The 21,875-nt window shown below is 38.8% G+C and overlaps 1 protein-coding gene across 1 annotated transcript in view; it reads right to left on the bottom strand.

Annotated features, from left to right (window-relative positions):
• The window catches only part of Rasa2 (RAS p21 protein activator 2), a 158,197-nt gene that overhangs the window by 38,084 nt on the left and 98,238 nt on the right, over window positions 1-21,875 (bottom strand). Inside the window, exons 10-15 of the mRNA XM_045136517.1 lie at window positions 10,491-10,647; window positions 8,256-8,404; window positions 7,500-7,614; window positions 7,036-7,110; window positions 5,888-6,011; window positions 2,111-2,217 (exon numbers count right to left, since the gene is read on the bottom strand). Of these exons, the coding sequence (XP_044992452.1) occupies window positions 2,111-2,217; window positions 5,888-6,011; window positions 7,036-7,110; window positions 7,500-7,614; window positions 8,256-8,404; window positions 10,491-10,647 (727 nt within the window). The remainder of the gene's footprint in view (window positions 1-2,110; window positions 2,218-5,887; window positions 6,012-7,035; window positions 7,111-7,499; window positions 7,615-8,255; window positions 8,405-10,490; window positions 10,648-21,875) is intronic.

The raw sequence follows: 21,875 nt of genomic DNA, 5'->3' as shown, positions 1-21,875 counted from the left end.
AATTTATCATAGAAATTTGGGATTCCAAGCCTGACTACAAGGCCAAGTTACAAGTTCAGGAGTGGGAGTTCTGTTTATGAACAAATTGTTGCTATCAAGCTTTCACTGCCCCAGGTGTCTTTAAAGCTTTAGTTACTACAGTGACAGAAAGGGCAGCTCTGTGAACAAAAGGACACTGGCCCCTTCTCTGTGGTGGCTACACAGAACATTTCTCCTCTGGCAAGAAAGAGTGTTGCTTCCAGTTCAATATGGCTCTACTCATATCTCGCAGTTAAATAAGCAAGGTTGAACAGTTGTTCAAAAGGAGAGGGTTTGCTATTCAGTTTAATTCCAAAGCCTACAAGTCTTCCTTACATTGCGTTACTCAAGAGCAGGGCATGTCAAGTAATTACTGCATTTCCAGTGCTGAGCACAGCGGCTACTACATCACGTGTTCTTCAACATCAGTCTGCTTTACCAGCTTGGAAGAACAGGATTAAACTGACTGTGGACTGTGAGGACTGAGTGAACAGCATCATTTTAACCTAGTTCAAACTGAGTAGAAGTCAATCAGAGCAGCAGTGTAAGACTGAAGAAGTTATTGCATGGTGATTTCCTTACCTGCCCAAGGGTCTGCTAACAGAACTTACTTCTACTAGGAGGACTTAATGGGTTAAACATATAAGGTGATTAGTACAAGGCTCACTACAAAGGGACGCCAAATAAATGTTTATTATTTGTTATACAAATCAGTTACAAGCAATGATATTATAAAATATTTGGAACAAAAAAAGTTAAAGAATGACTAAAAATACAATATATGGGAAGGAAGCAGAAACATAGCAAAAATAAAGAACTCGGGGCTAAGAAGATAGCTTAAAGCACTTGCTGTGCAAGCTCGAAGACCTGAGCTCTGATTCCCAGCCACCACCCCCAACACCTAAATGCTGGGTGTGGTGGTGCTGTGCCCTTGTAATTCCAATATTCAGCAAGTGCACACAGGGAATCCCTAAGGCTCGCTGATTAGCTAAACTAGCTGAAGTGATGAGCTGTAGGTTCAGTCAGAGATTTTGTCTCAATAAATAAGGTGGAAAGTGATAAAGGAGACACGTGATGTTGACCTCTGGCCTCCACACACACGTGTTTCTATACACATATGAATGTGCTTACAATCATGCAAATACAACACGCATGCCAAAACATCTTTTTGTTTGTTTTTTGAGGTAGGGTTTCACTCTAGCCCAGGCTGACCTGAAACTCACTATGGAGTCTCAGGGTAGCCTCAAGCTCATGGCGATCCTCCTACTTCTGCCTCCCAAGTGCTGGGATTAAAGGCATATGCCACCATGTCTGGCTCCAAAAAGTTTTTTTTTTAAATAATTAAAAAATATTAAGAAATAAACATGCAAATTATATGCAATGAAGATATAAATTTAGGTAACTGAGGATTTTAACAATAAAATTATATATTACATGCTTAAAAATTTAAATCTTAATAAATAAATAAAATATATATAATTACAATTCATCTCAGATGAACTGAACAGAAAATAAAAATGTGAAGATGTCAAATAAGCTATGTTGCTATACTTTTGGAAATAAACCTCTTCAAATTTCTAAGATTTAAAAATATTCCCAAGATTCAACTATTCTACACTGCAATGGGTAGCACATTGCATCTCAGTAGTTGGAAGGCTGAGGCAAGGAGAATTCCATGAGTTTGAGGCTGGCATGGCCAACATCTGAGACCCTTTCTCAAAATATCAAAAAAGATTAAAATTATTGTAATAAGCCAGGAAAGGTTCTTTTAACAACCACCTAAAACTACCACCACTACTACAGGTAACTGATGACAAACAGTCCTTGCATTATGGAAATTTGCATATGAAATATAATGCATTCCCTTTGTGCTCAATAGACCTCAACAATTATCAAAGTAACTTGTGAAATATGTCTTAATAGCAACAAATAGAATTTTCAGTCACACATGAAAGATTGAAATGGCCAAAAAAAAGGTCAGGTAAATTTAAGTACTAGTTATGAGTCAAGCAAAACTGGCTTATTTTGTTTTTTTTCTCCATTATACTAAACATAAATAAAAACGGAATAAAGCTTTGAGAACAACACTTACTGGATGATGAGGTCGCAAATGAAAAGTGTGAGGTGATACTACGGCTACAGCAAAGAAACGGAGAAATACAAAGCTGCTCACTGCAGAATACTGAACATGAGGGTCATCTGCAGAAAAACAATGGTGAAATGTCATGCACAAAAAAAAAAACCACTGAATTAAAAAACAAAGATGAAGGCGGGTGTGGCGACGCACGCCTTTAATCCCAGCACTCGGGAAGCAGAAGTAGGAGGATCACCGTGAGTTCGAGGCCACCCTGAGACTACATAGTGAATTCCAGGTCAGCCTGAGCTGAAGTGAGAACCTACCTTGAAAAACCAAAAAAAAAAACCCAAAAAAACCCCAAAGATGACAAAGTAAAAAGATACCAAAAACCATGTAACCTCTATGGTAAGCAATATAATTAGTATAGTAAGTATTTAGTTGATGAAATGATCATGATTATGGCTAAATTAAAAGAAAAAAATATAACAAAAAATTCTGAAAAGTGTGAAAATAAAAAAAATTAAAGGCAAAGTTGCTAGGCTTTTAGAAATATTTTAACTGGATAAACACTCTTCTCTGAGAGGCTCTTGCAATGACAATAAATATGAAAGTGGTCTTTTTCTCCCTCTTTCTCTGTCAAATAAATAAATAAATAAAATTAAAAAATAAAACATTTAAAATAAAAAGGGCTGCAGGGATGGCTTAGCGATTAAGGCATTTGCCAGCAAAGCCAAAGGATCCAGGTTCAACTCCCCAGAACCCACATTAGCCAGATGCACAAAGGGGCACAGGTGTCTGGAGTTTGTTTGCACTGGCTGGAGCTCAGGGCACACCCATTCTCTCTCCCCCCCTTTCTCTGTCAAATAAATAAATAAATAAATAAAAATATTTGAAAAAAATGAAAGTGGTATTAGCACTACCTAGTGGCCACACCAAACCCTCAAGATAGGGTACAATGCAGCTTTTGGTTTTAGGTTTTTGTTTCAGTTTCCCTCTATGTTAAAATAGCTAACCTTGACTGTCAGTTTCACTGGATTAGGAGATACTAAAATCAGTAAATTATATTTCTGCATGTGTCTGTTTCCAGAGATGATGGATAGCTCATGAGTACTCTGACCTAAGTAATCCAAATTTGGAACAGACTATTGGGACTGTGGAAGGTGAGGCCTAGTTGGAGGAAGTGAGTTGCAGGGAGCATGTCACAGAAGGAAATATCTTGGCCCTCACCTATTCCTATGTCTCTGCCACATGACATCACCACAATATTTTGTATCCTCTCAGACTCAAAACAATGGGTGTAGGTGGCCTTGGGCTAGAAATGTCGAAAACCATGAACCTAAATAAATCTCTTTTTAAACTGTTTCAGATATTTGTTGAAGAAAAAAAATATAGCATGTTATACAATTAAAAAAATGATTAGACAGAAATGTTTACTTTAAAAATGCTACTTGTATTTCATATAAATGCAGATGAAGATTAAAGAAATGATCATAGATTTGATCATTTATGTTCAGCACTTGTTTCAGACTGGAGTCAACGACCCAACAATCACACAGCAGTGAAGCAAGGTGGTGAGATTCTCTGGGGTTGGTTTAAGTTTTTTGTTTTTTTTTCTTTACAAAAGATTTACTTTTATTTATTTGTTAGAGACAGAGAGAGATAGAGAGAATGGGCACACCAGGACCTCTAGCCACTGCAAACGAACTCCAGATGCATGAGCCACCATGTGCATCTGGCTTATGTATGACCTGGAGAATCGAACCTGGGTCCTTAGGCTTTGTAGGCAAGCACCTTAACCATTAACCCATCTCTCCAGCCCTAAGATTTATTCTTATATAAGCCTTTTAATAAGTGAGGACCATCACATTGTCATTCTTTAATAATACTTCTTTCTGTCTGCTGCTTGCCTCTACCCCACTATCTAGAATCCCAAGGTAGCAAGAAAAAAACAACAGTATGAAAATAATTTATGGCAATAGAACTATAACTACTGAGGATTGGAAGACATAAAAGTGAAGTTAAAAGCAAAAGTAAACAAAAAAACCCCCAAAACAAAAACAAGATAGTTCAGGGAGGCCGCTGCTGCTCCTAACATTCAGATTATTGCAGGGCTCTTGATTTCCCACCAGAACTAGATGGTAGGACTCTATTGCTGAAGAAACCACATACAGGACACTGAGAATTCAAGCTAGAGCTGAACTGGAAGCCCCCTCCTTGTTGACTAGCTGTTGGGATTCAGGAACATGCTATATAGCCTGTTGTGGGAGAAAAGTCATCAATGATCTTTTTTTTTTTTTTTAAATTTATTTATTTATTTGAGTGTGACAGACACAGAGAGAAAGATAGATAGAGGGAGAGAGAGAGAATGGGCGCGCCAGGGCTTCCAGCCTCTGCAAACGAACTCCAGACGCATGCGCCCCCTTATGCATCTGGCTAACGTGGGACCTGGGGAACTGAGCCTTGAACCGGGGTCCTTAGGCTTCACAGGCAAGCACTTAACCGCTAAGCCATCTCTCCAGCCCCATCAATGATCTTAATTAGCAGTGGACACGTCAAGCTTCACACCTGGCTAACCAGGGCAAATGTGCCAACTAGTGCAATGGTGGCATATCTGTTATAGGGAAAACCAACTGTTCTCTGATTAGATTTGAGGCCCAACTCTGTGGGAGGGAATTCATGCTTGTTACTGAAAACCTAATCAAAAGCCTATGGCCTGGGACTGGGGTTAAAGGTGTTTGCTTGCAAAACCTGACAGCCTAGGTTTGACTCCCCAGTACCCACACAAAGCCAGATGTACTTTAACTGCTGAGCCATTGCTCCAGTCCAGCTAAATGGAAATACATTATGCTCAACAAACTGCCCTCTAAATACATATGTTTATTTCCATATATTAATGCTCACTTTTGGTTAGAGAAGCTTGTCTTTTCAGATGGTGGTAACTGCTGGAGAGATTCTAAACTCATATAAGTGTTGAGAAGAAGAGACAGTGAATATTCAGCAGTAAGTGAGACATCTCTAGCACATTCTGCAAGGCTTGGGGACACTGTGGAAGAGGTGGCTGGATGAATGTACAAGATAAAGGAAGAGAAGGTGTGCTTTTTAAATTTAAGTAGCTGTCTTATTCTTCTCTCTTCTCCCCTCCACTATAGGCAGCTTTGGAAAGACCTAAAGCAAGTTTACTTATGTATCACAGGTAAATTAAAATGAGAGTAATTACAAGTAGCAACAGTAGAAGGTGGTAACCTAATTTTATTCAATCTTTCCAAAATACCTTAACATAGCTACTTTTGCCAAATTAAAGTATGCCAATTTCTGATACATGTACCTTAGAAACACCTAAAGTCAAAGGTTGTTTCTGGAAAAACATGTTACCACCAAAATCTTAGCATTCTCAAACTGTCAAATCTAATCAGTTGTATGCAACTAAAGAATGTCACTTGAATATGTGCACCTAGAAAAGACAGTAGGTACAAATAACAGAGGTATTTTGTTGATTTTATTTCATAGTATAAACATTTGCTTATATAATAATAGTTCTAAAATTTCTTAAAATGATTTTGATTTGTTCTTTATATAAAGTTGCCACTATATTGAAATAAGATGGGCTTTATGTTTCAAAATCACAGAAAAGTAAACCAGAAGATTCACAAAAAAGCTACTAGCAACATTCTGAAAAACTTATACAAGACTATACCTACAAACATACATTTCATATAAACTAAACACATAATAGCTACAAATAGATAAAAATAGACAAATAAATGGCATGATTAAGTATAACCAGGCACTTACTAGGAAATCTCTGAGTAGCCATTTGCCTCAGAGAATAAAAGATATCACACATTACAGTGGGGCAGCTCATACTTGATTTCACAATGGTACTAAATAACTTGTCCACATAGTAACGCAGATTCTCCTGCAGGATTTAAGATAAGAAGGTAAACATTAACCTTTTGACTTTGTCACATCTTCTTCAATACCCTTTATAATAAAGAAAATAACGAGGGGCTGGAGAGATGGCTTAGCAGTTAAGGCGCTTGCCCGAGGAGCTTAAGGACCCAGATTCAATTCCCCAGAACCCGCGTAGGCCAGATGTGCATGGTGGTGCATGCATCTGGAGTTTCTTTGCAGTGGCTGGAGGCCCTGGTACACCCATTCTCTCTTTTTCTAATCTCTCTAATAAATAAAATAAAGTAAAACTAATGAAAATGAGATTTATTAGATAATTGCTATCTAGTATGCTAAAGCCTTGCTTTCCTTTTTCAAACTCATTCAGCTAAAGTGCTGTTAACATTCTGATCTAAGTGAATATATAAATAACCTTCACAAGAAGCAGAAGATGATAAATTGATCAAAAGAGAAATCAGGAAAATAACTCAGATATGTACTATCAGGACATGGTGTCACTGTTACCCACATCAGCGAAAACTTGTGATCCTAACATAATTAATATCATGTTACCTATTCAGTTAAGAGTGACCTGAAAACTTGTGACCCTAAGCCGGGTGTGGTGGCACACGCCTTTAATCCCAGCACTCGGGAGGCAGAGGTAGGAGGATCGCTGTGAGTTCAAGGCCACCCTGAGACTACAGAGTTAATTCCAGGTCAGCCTGGACCAGAGTGAGACCCTACCTCAAAAAAAAAAAAACAAAAAAAAAACTTGTGACCCTAATATATTAATATCATGTTACCTATTCAGTTAAGAGTGACCTGAAAGGAACAGTCAGAATGGAGACTGTAACTAGATGCTGCTTAAATATACTATGGTTTCTACTTTAAAAATGACAGATAAGAACAGAAACAAGGTGATATGATTTCCAGGAAATACTGTGAGAAGCCAAGTTTAATGTACAGCGTAAGCACTGCAGCATTATTACAATGCAAGTGGGAGGCTGGTACAGTAAGCCTAACAATGCTCTTAAAGCACAATAATAACTTACCTTATTATTTTCTACATTATCGCCCTCTTTCAATCTAATGGGGTCTATTTCACAGGATTTTGAGGATTCACATATCTGGAAAATGCATGCATTTTTTAGTTAATGTTCTTTCCTGAATAATCTGACATAATGAAAATAATTTTTTCTGGTAATATAATTGTAAAAATTAAAACAAATTTAAACCTCCATTCAGAGATAACACATATGATGCATACAATTTCCCAAAGAATTATATCAAAAAGTATTTCTCATGTATTTGAAACCCTGGCTGAAAAAATATAATAATTATGTAGATTATATATGCCCTTTGAGTAAAAATTTACTCACAGAAAAGTAGTTAACTTTACTTCTAGAGTGGTTAGCCTTATTCTTTCAGAAATACATGAGTGGATAAAGCCTTCACTTCTTAAAAGAGATGATATAAGATGATCACAAACTATGATTATTAGAGGTATAGTCTGTACCTCATCTAGAATAGATTTTAATGTTACTTTCAGGTAGTGCCCTCCCACTATTTTCATCATTTCATCCAGACATCGGGTAGCCAGGGAATTTCCTCTAAAAATTGTGTTTGCATCTCTGAAACAGAAATAGAAACAGTTAAAATCAAGTGCAATAAAAAGGACAAACATTGATGTGAAACAGTATTATGACATATTTGACTTTGTTCTTATAAAATTTTAATGATTTTTATTTACTATCAACTTGCAAGTTACCAAAATTACTTTCTGAAAATATGTGAAAAGTCAGTTTTTTAAAAAAGAAACTATATTTGTGAGCAAAAAAAAAAAAAGAATCAAAAAAACCAACAACCATGTGTATGTATGTAAAATGATGACATTGTTATATACTATTATGGGAAGAGGAATGTTGTTAGATTGCTTTTCATGTCATATGTGTGTGTACCTACAAATGTGCCCATGTAATAGGTAAGGAGGAAAAATGATATTGTTGTTAGCATTTTATTTGTGACATGTGAATCATTACACTAAGAAGCAAAGATACTAGAATCAAAAACAATGTCATTACTGAGTTAAAAATGTCTTCCTGCTACCTGCTGACCTTACTATTAGTTGACAAACTTGATAACTCAAAGAACTATCTTTGTCATATACTAAGTAGTTCATATACTTTGTCATATACTAAGAAAACCCAGTCAATACAAAATCCAAGACTACAAAAATGATACACAATTAATGTTAATAAAATATAATTCTTACTGTGTATCCTTCAAATCCAACTCAGCCACTGCAGTGACAAAAGGAACAAGTTTATCATGGTGCAGCAATAGTCGTACAAGGGGTAAAACAGCATCATTTTTATCTCGACATATTTCACCCAAAATATAAGCAGCTGAAGAAGATATTGGCTAGGATATAGAAAAGTAGAAAACAAGCACAAAGAAAACATGATTGATGTTGAATCACTAACCTCTGAATGTAATCCAATATATTCACTGATTATAAGCTTTATATAGAATGTTTAGTTTTCTAAATTCTCATCACAGATAAAATTTTAAGCACACATGAATATTTTAGTTCCAAGAAATGAAATGTACATATAGTTTTATTAAGAGTTGATACTAGAAAATTGTGGTGGTTTGAATCGGATGTTCCCCATAAACTAATGTATTTCAATGCTTGGTCCCCAAGTGGTGGTGATCTGGGAGGTGGGACCTTGCTGGAGGAGGTGTGTTTCTGAAGACGGACTTTGGAGTGTTCTAGCTCAGCTCCCCACTTGCCAGAGTTTACCTCAGTTTTACTGTTATCTTCCATCTGTTGTGGGAAAATGTGATGTCCAGCCTCTGTTCTACCATCTTTTCTTGCCATCATGAAGCTTCCCCTGGAGACTTTAAGCCAAAATAAACCCTTTTCTTGCACCGGCTGCTTTTGGTTGGGTGTTTTGTCCCAGAAATAGGAGGATATCCACTACAGAAAATTGGTAGCAGCAGTGGGGTCATCACTGCTAGGTACCTGACCATTTGGCTTTTGATCTTTTGGAACTGATTTGAATGACAAATATGGAAGGATATGAAACCTTGAACTAAGAGACATTTTGCAATACTCTAAGCACAGAATGATGGACTATTCTGTTGAGAGCTGAAAGACTTAAATGCAGAAATTATTGTGAGCTGTGGAGACTTGGATTATGAGGGGAAAGAGAACTTTGTATAGATTGTTCTAGACTGTGAGAAACTGGCTGCCTTCTGTTCAAACCCTGAGAATTTGAGCAGGGTTAGAAAAATGGACTGGTGTGAGAGAAACAAATGGAGGTTTTAGGTCAGAGACTGCAGTCTTCTTTAGCTACAAGTATTTGCAAGATTACTACCACTGAAGATCAGGTTAACTGTTCTGCAATGGGGCCGAAGAAAGAATAATCACTCCTTTGAATAGAGGTGGCCTGTAGGAAGAATGCTGAAGGGGTTTTCCTGTTTTTCATGGTCAACTTCATACCTATCTGGATTGACAATTTGGCAGCAAAACCCATCTTGTATGGCTTGGAAGTGAAACAAATACAGCAGAGGGTCACTGAATTTGCAATGTGTTTTTTGGAGATGACCACTGGGTGATATGTTGCTTCAGTCCATGTGTGGAGGCCCTGGAAGGTCATGGCATAGATGAACTGTGGGTTGCAGTGGAGACTCCTGTACTATGGAAAAGCCACCAGGCTCAGGATGAATAGTTCCCCAGGGTGAAAGCAGCCTAGATAGAGGGGCAAAACTGGAATCCCAGAGACTCTGTCACAGGTCCTACATGCCAGACATGGAGCTACATATAGGATTTGATGTTTGTTCTGCTGTTTACAGCTTGATATTGGTTCAGTGTTTTCTCACTCTTTCTTCTTTGGCACTGGGAATGTTTACTCTGTGCTGTTATGGGTATGTAACTTGTTTTGTTTTGGCTTATAGTTAAGAGACTATTTCAGATAAAACTTTGGACTTATAAAGTGTTGGGATTAGTAATGATTATGGGGACTTTTAAAGTTGGCTGAATATTTTCTCCATTATGAGGTGTTCATGAGTCTATGGGAACCATAGGAGGGATATGGTTGTTTGAATTAGATGTATTCCATCAACTCATGTGTTCTGAATGCTTGGTCCCCAGCTGGTAGCAATGTGGGAGGCGGGATCTTGCTGGAGGAGGTGTATTTCTGAGGGTGGGATTTGGAGTGTTCTAGCTCAGCTCCCCACTTTCCAGAGTTCAGCTCAGTTTTACTGCTATCTTCCATCTGCTGTGGGAAAATGTGATGTCCAGCCTCTGCTCTACCATCTTTTCCTGGCATCATGAAGCTTCCCCTGAAGACTGTAAGTCAAAAACCCTTTCCTCCCATCAGTTGCTTTTGATCAGATGTTTTGTCCTAGTAATGTGGAAAGTAACCACAACAGAAAATCTTTTTAATCATTTACAGCATTAGTTCAGTTTAGCATTTTCATACACTTGAGACTTTTAAAGTACCTGAATATCTGGTGATTTTAGCAGCAAAGTTTTCAAAGAACCATAGTACTCTGAAGGAAGCACATAGTCTTCCGTGTAACATATATTTAATCGAAGAGAACCCAGGTCATCAGTTTTAGATGATTTGTTTCCATTGTCTCTCGGTTGTAGCAAGTACCTAAAGTAAAAATATAATCAATTCCATGTGATGGTAATAATATAAAAGCAAGTGGAGTAAGTAAACAACTAAGATATGTATAAAAATTAACCAGAGGTGGGTGTGGTAGTACAAGTTTTTAATCTCAGTACTTGAGAGGATGAGATAGGAGGATCATAGTGAGTTCCAGGTTAGCCTGGTCTAGAGTGAGACTCTATCTCAAAAACTTTAAACAGGGGTTGGGATGGAGCAGCTGGAATTCTTTGCAGTGACTAGAGGCCCTGGTGTACCCATCCTGTCTGTCTTCTTGCAAATAAAGTTTTTTTTTTTTTTTTTAAGTGAACTTGAATTACAACGCTTTAGTGCAGAGCCTGATATGTTTAAAGCAGGCCAACAGCTAAATTTATGAAAAGCAAGAAAACAACCAAGGGCACAAAATTACTTATACTATTTTACAACCAAGACCATTTATCATAAAATGTTCATTTATAAAAGTAAGGACAAGAATGATAATGGTATTAATGAATAATTTCACCACTGTTCCCAGTCACTTCTAATCTGGCTTCAACAATTTTCACCAGGTATGATAGTATTTTTGCCTATATATTTTACTTTGACTAACACATATTGGACTTATTGGTACACTATTTGAAAGGGCAAACTTTCTGATAGTGGAGTTGTAAGTACAGAGACACAGAAGAGTTAGGTATCTCGAGTAAAGGACAATCTTGCTAAAGAAATCATTAAGATGTCTGGGCAACAGAGTTTGGGTCAAGCAACTATAGCTACTTGATATTCGACAAAGGCCCTAACAATATAGGCTGGAAAAAAGACAGCATCTTCAACAAATGGTGCTGGACAAACTGGATAACCACATGAAGGAAACTGAAACTTGATCCACACATTTCACCATGCACTACACTCAAATCCAAATGGATCAAAGACCTCAATATAAGACCAGAAACTCAACTACTACTGGAAGAAAATTTAGGAAGTACTTTCCATGATATAGGAATGGAAAAAGACTTCCTGAACAAAACCCCAGTAGCTCATGATCTTAAACAATCACTCAACCAATGGGATCACATGAAGCTGAAGAGTTTCTTTACAGACAAGTATACAATAAGCAAAGCCAATAGGTTACCCACAGAATGTGAGCAAATATTTGCTGGATATCCAACTGACAGAGGCCTAACCTCTAGAATCTACAAAGAACTCAAAAATCTAAACAGTAAAAAGTCGAACACCTCACTCACAAAATGGGGCAAAGAGCTGAACAGGCAGTTCACAGAAGAAGAAATACAAATGGCAAACAAACACTTAAGAAAATGTTCATCTTCCCTAATCATCAGGGAAATGGAAATTAAAACAACTATGAGATTCTACCTTACCCCAATAAGGATAGCAAACATCAAAAAATCAAACGAAAATAAATGCTGGCGAGGATGTGGAGAAGTAGGAACATTCATCCACTGGGAATGTAAGATGGTACAACCACTTTGGAAAGCAATATGGAGACTCCTGAAAAAGCTGACTATAAAGATATCAACAGACCCAGTTATTCCCTTACTGGGCATCTACCCTAAAACCTTCAAACCATAGGCCAGAGAGATTTGCTCAACCATGTTTGTGGCAGCTCAATTTGTAATATCTAAGAACTGGAATCAACCTAGAGGTCCATCACTAGAAGAATGGATAACTAAGATGTGGTATATCTACACAATTGAATTCTATACAGCAGTTAAGAAAAAAATGAAATTTGAGGAAAAATGGTTGAACCTGGAACAGATCATTCTCAGTGAACTTACCCAATCACAGAAAAAAAAATCGCCACATAGTCTCACTCATCCACAGCACCTAACCTGAATCTACCCAAGATACCTTACATACCCAGCAAGTATCTCATGGACTAGACAATACGATGGGTGAGGAGGGCAACAGAGGGGTAGGAAACACAAATCTACACCCAAATGGCAATGGTACCATAAAATTCTGCTTCCTAAAAGGCAGACCAAATGGTTGAACCTTCACCAGACCCTTAGAGGAAACACCTAAACCACAAGACACTAGAGAGGGTATGATGAAGACTGACCTCAATCTTCTACAGCTTCCTTCCCTCCCTCTCCTTCTCCCTCCCTCCCTCCCCCTCCCCCCTCTCTCCTCTCTAACTCTTGTATATTCGTTATCTTTTTTCCCTTTTCTTAGTGGGCAGTGACCTGTAACTCCCAGTACCAGCATGTGGCTATCATCCACAATGAGCTTTTGATCAGAGAGACCTACAAGGTTTCCTAAAAGACAGATAGATTTCTGTCCGAGTACTTAATGAACCACCAAAGGTTAGTGGTAAGACCATACTGCTGAAGATACCTTATGTGGTCGACATGTAAAATGGAATGGCATAGCTGGAATCTGGAAGAGAGTCAGTCCCCAGACAGTCAGCACATGTAGTGCCAGAAGGTGCTACATGGGCGACTGGGGAAAAATGACCAATATCTGCCCAAGCAACTCATGGTCTAACCTACTTATCAGCAAATAACCTGTTGTGATGCCCACACAAGTGCAATAGTGGCACACAGCCATGGTGGGGAACCAACTACTCTCGATTTGGCTAGCTGATCCCCTCAGTGGTACGGGACCCATAGCTGGAGCTGGGAAACAAGTCAGAACCATATCCAAACATAAGCCTGCTCTCCATTATCAAGCTACCATCAATCGTGGGCTACAAGAGGGCCTACACCTATTAAATTCTCTATTAAAAAAGGAAGGATTATCTCATTTGTCCTGGTGTTAACTTACTCTCTGTTGAAGAATCTGCTTCTCTTTTTCAGATAGATGTAGATCCTAAGGAGAGAGCCACCTCATCATACCTCAAAAGGGCCCTGGCTGAAACTAAGAAAAATTGGCAAAACAAACAAGGGTGCTGTTTTCCTGTTGAACTGGGTACCAGCACAAGGGTGAAGGAGATCAACACAGAGAAAAATCAACTCCTACCAAATCAGAGAGCCAGAGACCCAGAGGTCCCCAAAACCTCATCACTGAAGCAGACCAAAAATGAACCCAACATGGCTCAGGGAAATTTTGTGGAAGAGGGGGCAGAAAGAATGTCAGGGCCACATGTTGGGTCATGACATGCAGACACATTTATCCTACCCATAACTGTGGGCTAACTCCACAATGCATGACCCATATACATCAACAAGGAGGAGCCAAGGAGAGGGGGTAGGTCACAGATGAGCCTAATAATGGTACCAAACTGACTGTATTTGCTGAATACAAAACTAATTAATAAAAAAAATAGATAAATAAGCAAAGAAAAAAAAAGACATCTGGGCAAGAATCTGCTTCCCTCTAGATTGGGCTTGAATAGGCTATACCTAGACCTCGTGCTTTCCTGGAATCCTTTTATTTATATATTTTTTTCAATTCCTTACCAATCTTACCTTCTCCCTCCTATCATCCATCCACCTATCCACTTGCATGTGTGTGTAGTGTGCATGTGTGCACAGAGGTACCCTGTGCCCAGGCAGACAACAGAATAGCAGAAGCACCCTTCCATTGCTCTTCTGCTTGTTTGTTTGAGACAACCTCTACACAGATTCCAGAGCATTGGTGGTTTGGTGAGCTCCAGTGATTCTCTGGTCACTGATCCCCAGAGGACTGGTTACAGTCGTGCATGGTTACACTCAGCTGTTTATGTGGGTTCTGGTGACTCAAACCCAGTAGCCTCAAGCTCCCGCTTGAGTAGAAAGCACTCAGCTGCTGAGCCTTATCTCTAGCTCTTGCATGTCCTTTAGAATAGTGTTTTCCACAGACGGGAATATTACTTGTGTTACTCCTGCCCCAGTTACATTGGGTTCTGCTTGTTTGGAACTGCACTTATCTTATAAATAGTGTTTCCACATTCTACTCCATTCTCTATAGTAATACACACACACACACACACACACACACACACACAGAGAGAGAGAGAGAGAGAGAGAGAGAGAGAGAGAGAGAGAGAGAGAGAGAGAGAGAGAGGGAAGGAAGGAGGGAAGGAGACAGACAGACAGACAGACATACACACCTACTAACCTGTTTTGGGTTAGAGAGATGGCTCAGCTGTTAAGGTGCTTGCCTATAAAGCCTACCAACCTAGGTTTGATTCCCTAGTACCCATGCAAAGTCAAGTGCATAAACTAGTGCATGCTATGTGGAGTTTGATGCAGTGGCTAGAGGACCTGGTGTACCCATTCTCAGTCTTGCTCTCCCTGTCTCTCTTTGCTTGCAAATAAAACATCTAAAAATAAATAAACCTGTTTCTTTTTTTCAGGAATTTTATTCAGAGGGCAACTATATTGCTTTATCTCCAACTTACCAAAGAGCAGAGGAGTTGATTTAGGTCTTTGTTACTTTCAAAAAATGAAAACAGGGCTGGAGGGATGGCTAAGCAGTTAAGGTGCTTGCCTGAGAAGCCTGGGGGGCCAGATTTGACTCCTCAGGACCCATGTAAGCCAGATGCACAAGGTGGCGCATGCGTTTGGAGTTCATTTGCAGTGGCTAGAGGCCCTGGTGTGCCCATTTGCTCTCTCTTAAATAAATAAACAAAATATTTTTTAAAAATGAAAACATTCCAAGTCCACAGTGCAATGTTCTATGTGAAGTGGCATTCTGTTGCTTTTCACATAAAAGCAGTCTTTATGCTCTCAGACGTTATGTTAGAGAGCCTTAATATGAAAGAAAAATCATCTGAAAATTTTGACCATAAGGTCTGTGTGATCAAACTGAGTTTGAACTGGGCATGAAGCTGGATGGGCACTTGTTCACAGTGATAAGAGACCCTGGTGTGGCCCCTCCCCACAAGTACACATGAAAGTAAATTTAAAAATTTTTTTTAATTGTGTTAGATCAAAACTATGCTTGAAAATTACTGTTCACATGCAGCTCTGCTAGTGCTTGAATGATTCCATGAAGGATCATTAGCAATGGACTTTTACTTAAGATAGGGTACCTTTTGTCATATTCAAGTAGTTAAAAGATACATTAAATATGAGGCAAAAAAGCTAGAAGGACAAAAGTTAACCCAATTGTCAAACCAGCCATCACACAAATCTAAGTAAAATATTAATCTGCTGCAAACTTATACATAAAGTGCTTATATTGAAAAAAATATTTCCTTTCTTATTTGAATCTTACCTTCAAAATTAAAATTTTGGGCTGGATAGATGGCTCAGTAATTAAGGTGCTTGCCTGCAAAGGACCTGAGTTTGATTTCCGGTACCCATGCCAAAAGCGCAAGGTGGCATATGGGTTTGGGATTTGTTTGCAGTGATCAAAGGCCCTGGTGTGCCCATCTTCTGTCTCTTTCTATATGTGCCTCTCTCTTAAATAAGTATTTTAAAAATTAAAAATTTAACATGAAAAAGTACTTCTATTTTCTTTTTTTCATTTTGGATCACCTAAGGTAAATTATTATATCCATCTATATGCAAATGTTTTATACAAATCAAGCTGTCTAATACTGAAGTAACTAGATTATCTGTAAGGTTTTCTTTCTTTGTCATATTACAAACAATGGAATATATGAACAAAAGGTAGAAACTCTGTGCATATTCATTTGGAATAATGGTCAAGCAGCAGTAATTTTATGAATGATAGTATGGGTCATGCCCATTGACAAAACACTGCTTACTTTATATTAATTCACTACATCCTTTTAACAGCTTTAAGAAGTGGGTACTGCTGGTACCAACCCCTTCAACCTCACCTTACACCCACAGCAAGAAAAGGCAAATAATTTAAGTAACTTGTTCAAAGTCACACAAGTAGTTACTGGCAGACACGGATTTGAACCAATGTAATTAGTTGATTCTAGAACACATTCACCCCTCACCCCCCGAGGTAGAGCCTCTTTCTACACTGGTCTTGAATTCACAGCAATCCTTCTACCTCTGCCTCCCAAGTGCTGGGATCAAAGGTGTACTCCACCACGCCTGGCTAGAACACATATTCTTTTATGTCTTATTTATTTCTTTTTCAAGTTAAGAATCTCCTTAAATATTTATTTTTATTTTTTATTTACTGAGAGAGAGAGAGAGGGAGGGAGGGAGGGAGGGAGGGAGAAAGGGAGGAAGGGAGAAGAAACAGAAAAAGAAAGAGAATGAAAATAAATGGGCACATCAGGGCCTCCAGCCACTGCAAACAAACTCCAGAGGCATGTACCACTTTGTGCATCTGGCTTACATGGGCCCTAAGGAATTGAACCTGGGTCCTTTAGGCAAGTGCCTTAATCACTAAACCATCTCTCCAGCCCTAGAACACATATTCCCTTCTTTAAATTTATTTATTTGAGAGCAACAGACAGAGAGAGAAAGAGGCAGAGAGAGAGAGAGAATGGCAGGGCCTCCAGCCACTGCAAATGAACTCCAGATGCTTGCGACCCCTTGTGCATCTGGATAACGTAGGTACTGGGGAATCGAGCCTCGAACTGGGGTCCTTAAGCTTCACTGGCAAGCGCTTAAATGCTAAGCCATCTCTCCAACCCAGAACACATATTCTTAATAACTAACCAACAAATATTCACTGATGTTCTATTATATGTTGAGTTTTAAGAAAAGGTGCAGGTGGATGTGGTAATGTATGCTTGTAATCCCAGCACTTGGGAAGCTCAGAGAGGAGGACAGTGAGTTCCAAGGCAGCCTAGACTACACAAAGACCCTGCTTTAAAAAGAGTCAAAACAAACAAGCAAAAAATAAAAAAGGAATAGGCACATATACATCTGCCCATATATACAGAAAATATTACCAGAAATTCAGGAAGAGTGGCTGCTTCAGAAATAGAAAATTTTGTAGGAAATATAAGTGCATAGGAGATACATATTATTTAAAACATTTGACCTGGGAATCATGAGTATATTACTTATTAAAATGAGTATGCGTATATTACTTATTAAAAGTATATGAGTATACTACTTATTAAAAATCAAATTAAGGGCTGGAAAGATGTCTTAGTGGTTAAGGTGCTTGCCTGCAAAGCCAAAGGACCCAGGTTCGATTCTTCACATAAGCCAGATGCACAAGGTGGTGCATGTATCTGGAGTTCATTTGTAGTGGCTAGAAGTCCTGCCACACCCATTCTCTCTCTCTCTCTCTCTGCCTCTTTTCCTCTCTCAAATAAATAAACAAACAAATAAATATATTTAAAAAGAAAAAAATCAAATTAAGTTCAATTATCTACACAGGGTAAAGTACAAATAATACCAGCATTATTAGCAAGATAATCCTAATATCTGACCCATTACTATGAAGAATGTACATCATTGCTAAGGATGTAAATCACCAAGAAAGAATGGAAAAAATGAATGAGTCATTGTATTATTATTTGTGAATAAAATTAAATTGCAACTACGAAAAATTAAGTTTTTAGGAGGAAACTATAACACGCAAATAATAATGGATATTATTTGAAAAGGGAAGCAAACAAACTTTTCAAACAACAGAATGACATTACTGGTCATTATTCTAGCCTTTGCTGAGATCAAAATTAGAAAAAAAAAAAGCCTGAAAATCCAGAAGGCACAGAAAGCTTGACTTTTCATGCAGTGACCATAAACCCCACAAGGGGATGCTATAGCTCTAGAACTGATGAGTTCTGAGGTAACAGGAAATGGCATTTACATTTTTAAAATTTTCTTACTTATGTTAGTGTACATGTATTAACAGCTGTTTCTATTTCATGCTGTAAAAATTTCAGCACTTATGCTATTGACAGGCTACTTTCAAATGTTTGTTTCTGACAAAAATTGGAATAAAATTAAGTTCTGCTTGTTAATGTTCCTTAACACTGACAAGGAGAAAGTTTTGCCAAATTTGGAAGGTATGGCTGGAGACAGTCTCCTTAAAAATATTGGTTATGGGGAGGGGCAGGTTTATTTTGACAGTCCCTGGGAAGTATAACAACTTGTTTCTCTTCTGTAGTGAGTGGTATGGCATATCCCAATATTAAAGACTTGAGTTAAGAAAATTTCATTTTAAAAATGTATGCTGATAGATCTGCAGACACATTTTAAAACAGTTAATGGGGGGGCTGGAGAGATGGCTTAGCAGTGAAGGCATTTGCCTGCGAAGCCAAAGGACCCAGGTTCGATTCCCTAGGACCCACATAAGCCAGATGCATAAGGGGCACATGCATCTGGAGTTCATTTGCAGTGGCTACAGGCCCTGGTATGCCCATTCTCTCTGTCTATCTCTCTTCTCTCTCTCTTTCCTTGCAAATAAATAAATAAAAATTAAAAAAAAAAACAATTTAAGGCAATGGTAGGCTGGAGAGATAGCTTAGCGGTTAAGCACTTGCCTGTGAAGCCTAAGGACCCCGTTCGAGGCTCGATTCCCCAGGACCCACGTTAGCCAGAAGCACAAGGGGGCGCACGCATCTGGAGTTCGTTAGCAGTGGCTGGAAGCCCTGGCATGACCATTCTCTCTCTCTCTCTCTGTCTCTTTCTCTCTCTGTCACACTCAAATAAATAAATAAAAATGAACAATTTTTTTAAAAAAGTCAAAAAAAAATGTATGCTGAGGTTGGGAAAATGGCACAAAGGTTAAGGGGCTTGCTGAAAATGTATGCTATTTTGTGGAGAGTAGGAAAAGACATGGTACACAGGGGCGTAGAAATACCTCCAAATGTTCATCAAATTTTCAGTGACTACGTCAAACTTTTTCCCTCTCTGGATGCATTTTAGAAATTACAGGCAGTTGCTCAGACTCTCTCACTGCTGAGCCTGCCTGCTTTTCTGAGTTCTGACTGAAAAAACTTAACTTTTTTTTTCTTTCTCTTCCTTGGATGCTGGCTGAAATCTTGCCCTGACACTTTTGGGGGTTAGTCTACCCTTTTTTTTTCTCTTTGCCTTACTCATACCACGCCATCCATACTCCTAATTTTTTCTGGTCACAAGACAAAGAACTAAACAGTATGAAAATATGCAACATTGTGAGACTGATCTATCACGTGTTGTAATCTCTCTGGCCACCTCCTTTGCCATTTTAAAACTGTATTTATTCATCATGCGACACAGTTACTTGTATGTGTTTCCATGTGATGTATATTATGTACCTGGCACTTATTACCTTTGATCAACATCTTCCTATCCCTTCCCTCTGCTCCCTAGTCCTGGAGGCCACCATTCTACTACCCCTCCAATAAAGAAAATTATCACATACAAGATGCCATCAGAGAGCCTAGTAAGTCTTATATCTGCATTAGGGAGAGATAATAAAATTTAAAAATCAGTTTGTAAGGGAGGTTAGGGGACAGCATAGTTCAAAATAAGGAGTATATGAAAGCTGGATGGGGAGGTAACCTCTTTTAAGGACAAATGAAATGACTGTACAAAACACTGTAAATATTCAGTGGCAACTCCTCTTCTAGGCAGCGGAAGCTAAGTTCTAAAAACCAGTTCTTACAGCTAATATTGAATGGCGCATTTATACTCCCTTTTAAAATCTATCAATGGACATGGTGTCATAAAAACTCACCATTTGTGGCAACATACACGGAACTGGAGGACATTATAGTACACGTAATAAGGCACAGGTAAATACCAGGGTTGGGGCAATGACTTAGTAGTCAAAGGTACTTGCTTGCACAGCTTGCTGACCCAGGTTTGACTTCCTAGTACTAAGTAAAGCTAGATGCACAAAGTGGCACAAAGTATCTGGAGTTAGTTTGCAGCAACAAGAGGCCTTGGCCCTCCCATACTCTCTTTCTCTCTCCACAGTAATTACATTAAAATGTTTTTGTGTTTGTGTGTTTGTTTTTTGAGGTAGGGTGTCACTCTAGCCCAGACTGACCTGGAATTCACTATGGAGTCTCAGGGTGGCCTCGAACTCACGACAATCCTCCTACCTCTGTCTCCTGAGTGCTGGGATTAAAGGTGTGCGACACCACGCCCAGCTATAAAAATGTTTTAATGCCTCACTGTGGCAGCAGAAGTTGATTACATGTAAGTGGGATTTAGGACCAGGTCGCTAGAGACCAGAAGGGGGAAGGAGGTCTAGAAAAGGGAGATTATGAGCACCAAAACACAGCTGGGGGAGTAGTAGTTCTAATGTTTATAGCACAATAGGGTAACTATAGTCTACAACAATTAGTTATAGATTTCAGTACAATTAGAGAAGACTTTTGAGGATCCTAAAACATAAAAATAATACTTGAGGAGATAGCAGTGCTGACTAACATAATTTGATCATTATACATTATGTATATGTTTTAGATTGTATTAGTGTAGTTCCTAAGCAAGTAAAAGTATAATATTTTAGTTAAAAAAAGTGGTCTTTAAAATCTAAGCCAATCAGGCATGTTGGCACACACCTTTAATCCTAGCACTCAGGAGGCAGAGGTAGGAGGATTGCTCTGAGTCTGAGGCCAGCCTGAGACTATACGTGAATTCCAGGTCAGCCTGGGTTAGAGTGAGACCCTACCTCAAAAAACAAAACAAAACAAACAAAGAAAAGTAAGTGAGAAAGGCATGTTCATTTATACTCATTTGAAATAGAATGCTGGCTAGCCTACAAGAAGAGACAGAATATATAGGCTTCTAAGAGCTATAGGCAGAAATGTTTCTTGCTGATTCCAAGGAAATTACCATGAATTTAATGTCTAAATATTGTTTAATTAAAATACTATTGTAGTCATTACTGAGCCCCCAGAGCTCAGTAATGAGCTCTTGCCATGTGACACGCTGCTTCCATACTCTCATCAAACTACAACTTTAGGACAAGGCATTTGTTCTCAGTCTGATGCGGAGGCATCCCACCCCAGACCTTAGAAACTCCAGGAGTATCTCACTTTTCAGTCTGTGGACAGAGACTCTGGGAGTCTCCCACATGTTGTTCCACTGGATACCCCAAGTATTACGAATACGAGGACGCATGCACCCTCCTAATTCTTGGGTCTCATTTGCCCTTCCCTAAGCTTGGGAGACATCAATGGTGGCAGGATTGGGGACTCTAGTCCTTGTCCTCCAAAATGGACCCTAAATTATCTGTTCCACAAAAACACTCCATTGACATGTCTCAAGGCTAATTTAAAGAAGCTCAGGGCTTCTTTGCCCTTCATTCCTGCCCTTCCTTTTGCACTTCTTGTTCTACCTTCCGAGTTCTCCTCTGTCACCAAAAAAACCCTCTAAAATCCTGCCCTTCTAAAACTCTCTCTCACACACAGTTCTGCCATCTGGCTATGACTTGCCAGGGTCTCTCCCTCTCACTCCAAATTCAAG

This window comes from Jaculus jaculus, chromosome 17 (assembly GCF_020740685.1).
Source record: "Jaculus jaculus isolate mJacJac1 chromosome 17, mJacJac1.mat.Y.cur, whole genome shotgun sequence".
Taxonomy (NCBI): Eukaryota; Metazoa; Chordata; class Mammalia; order Rodentia; family Dipodidae; genus Jaculus; species Jaculus jaculus.
This window is presented reverse-complemented; position numbering and strand designations above follow the sequence as displayed.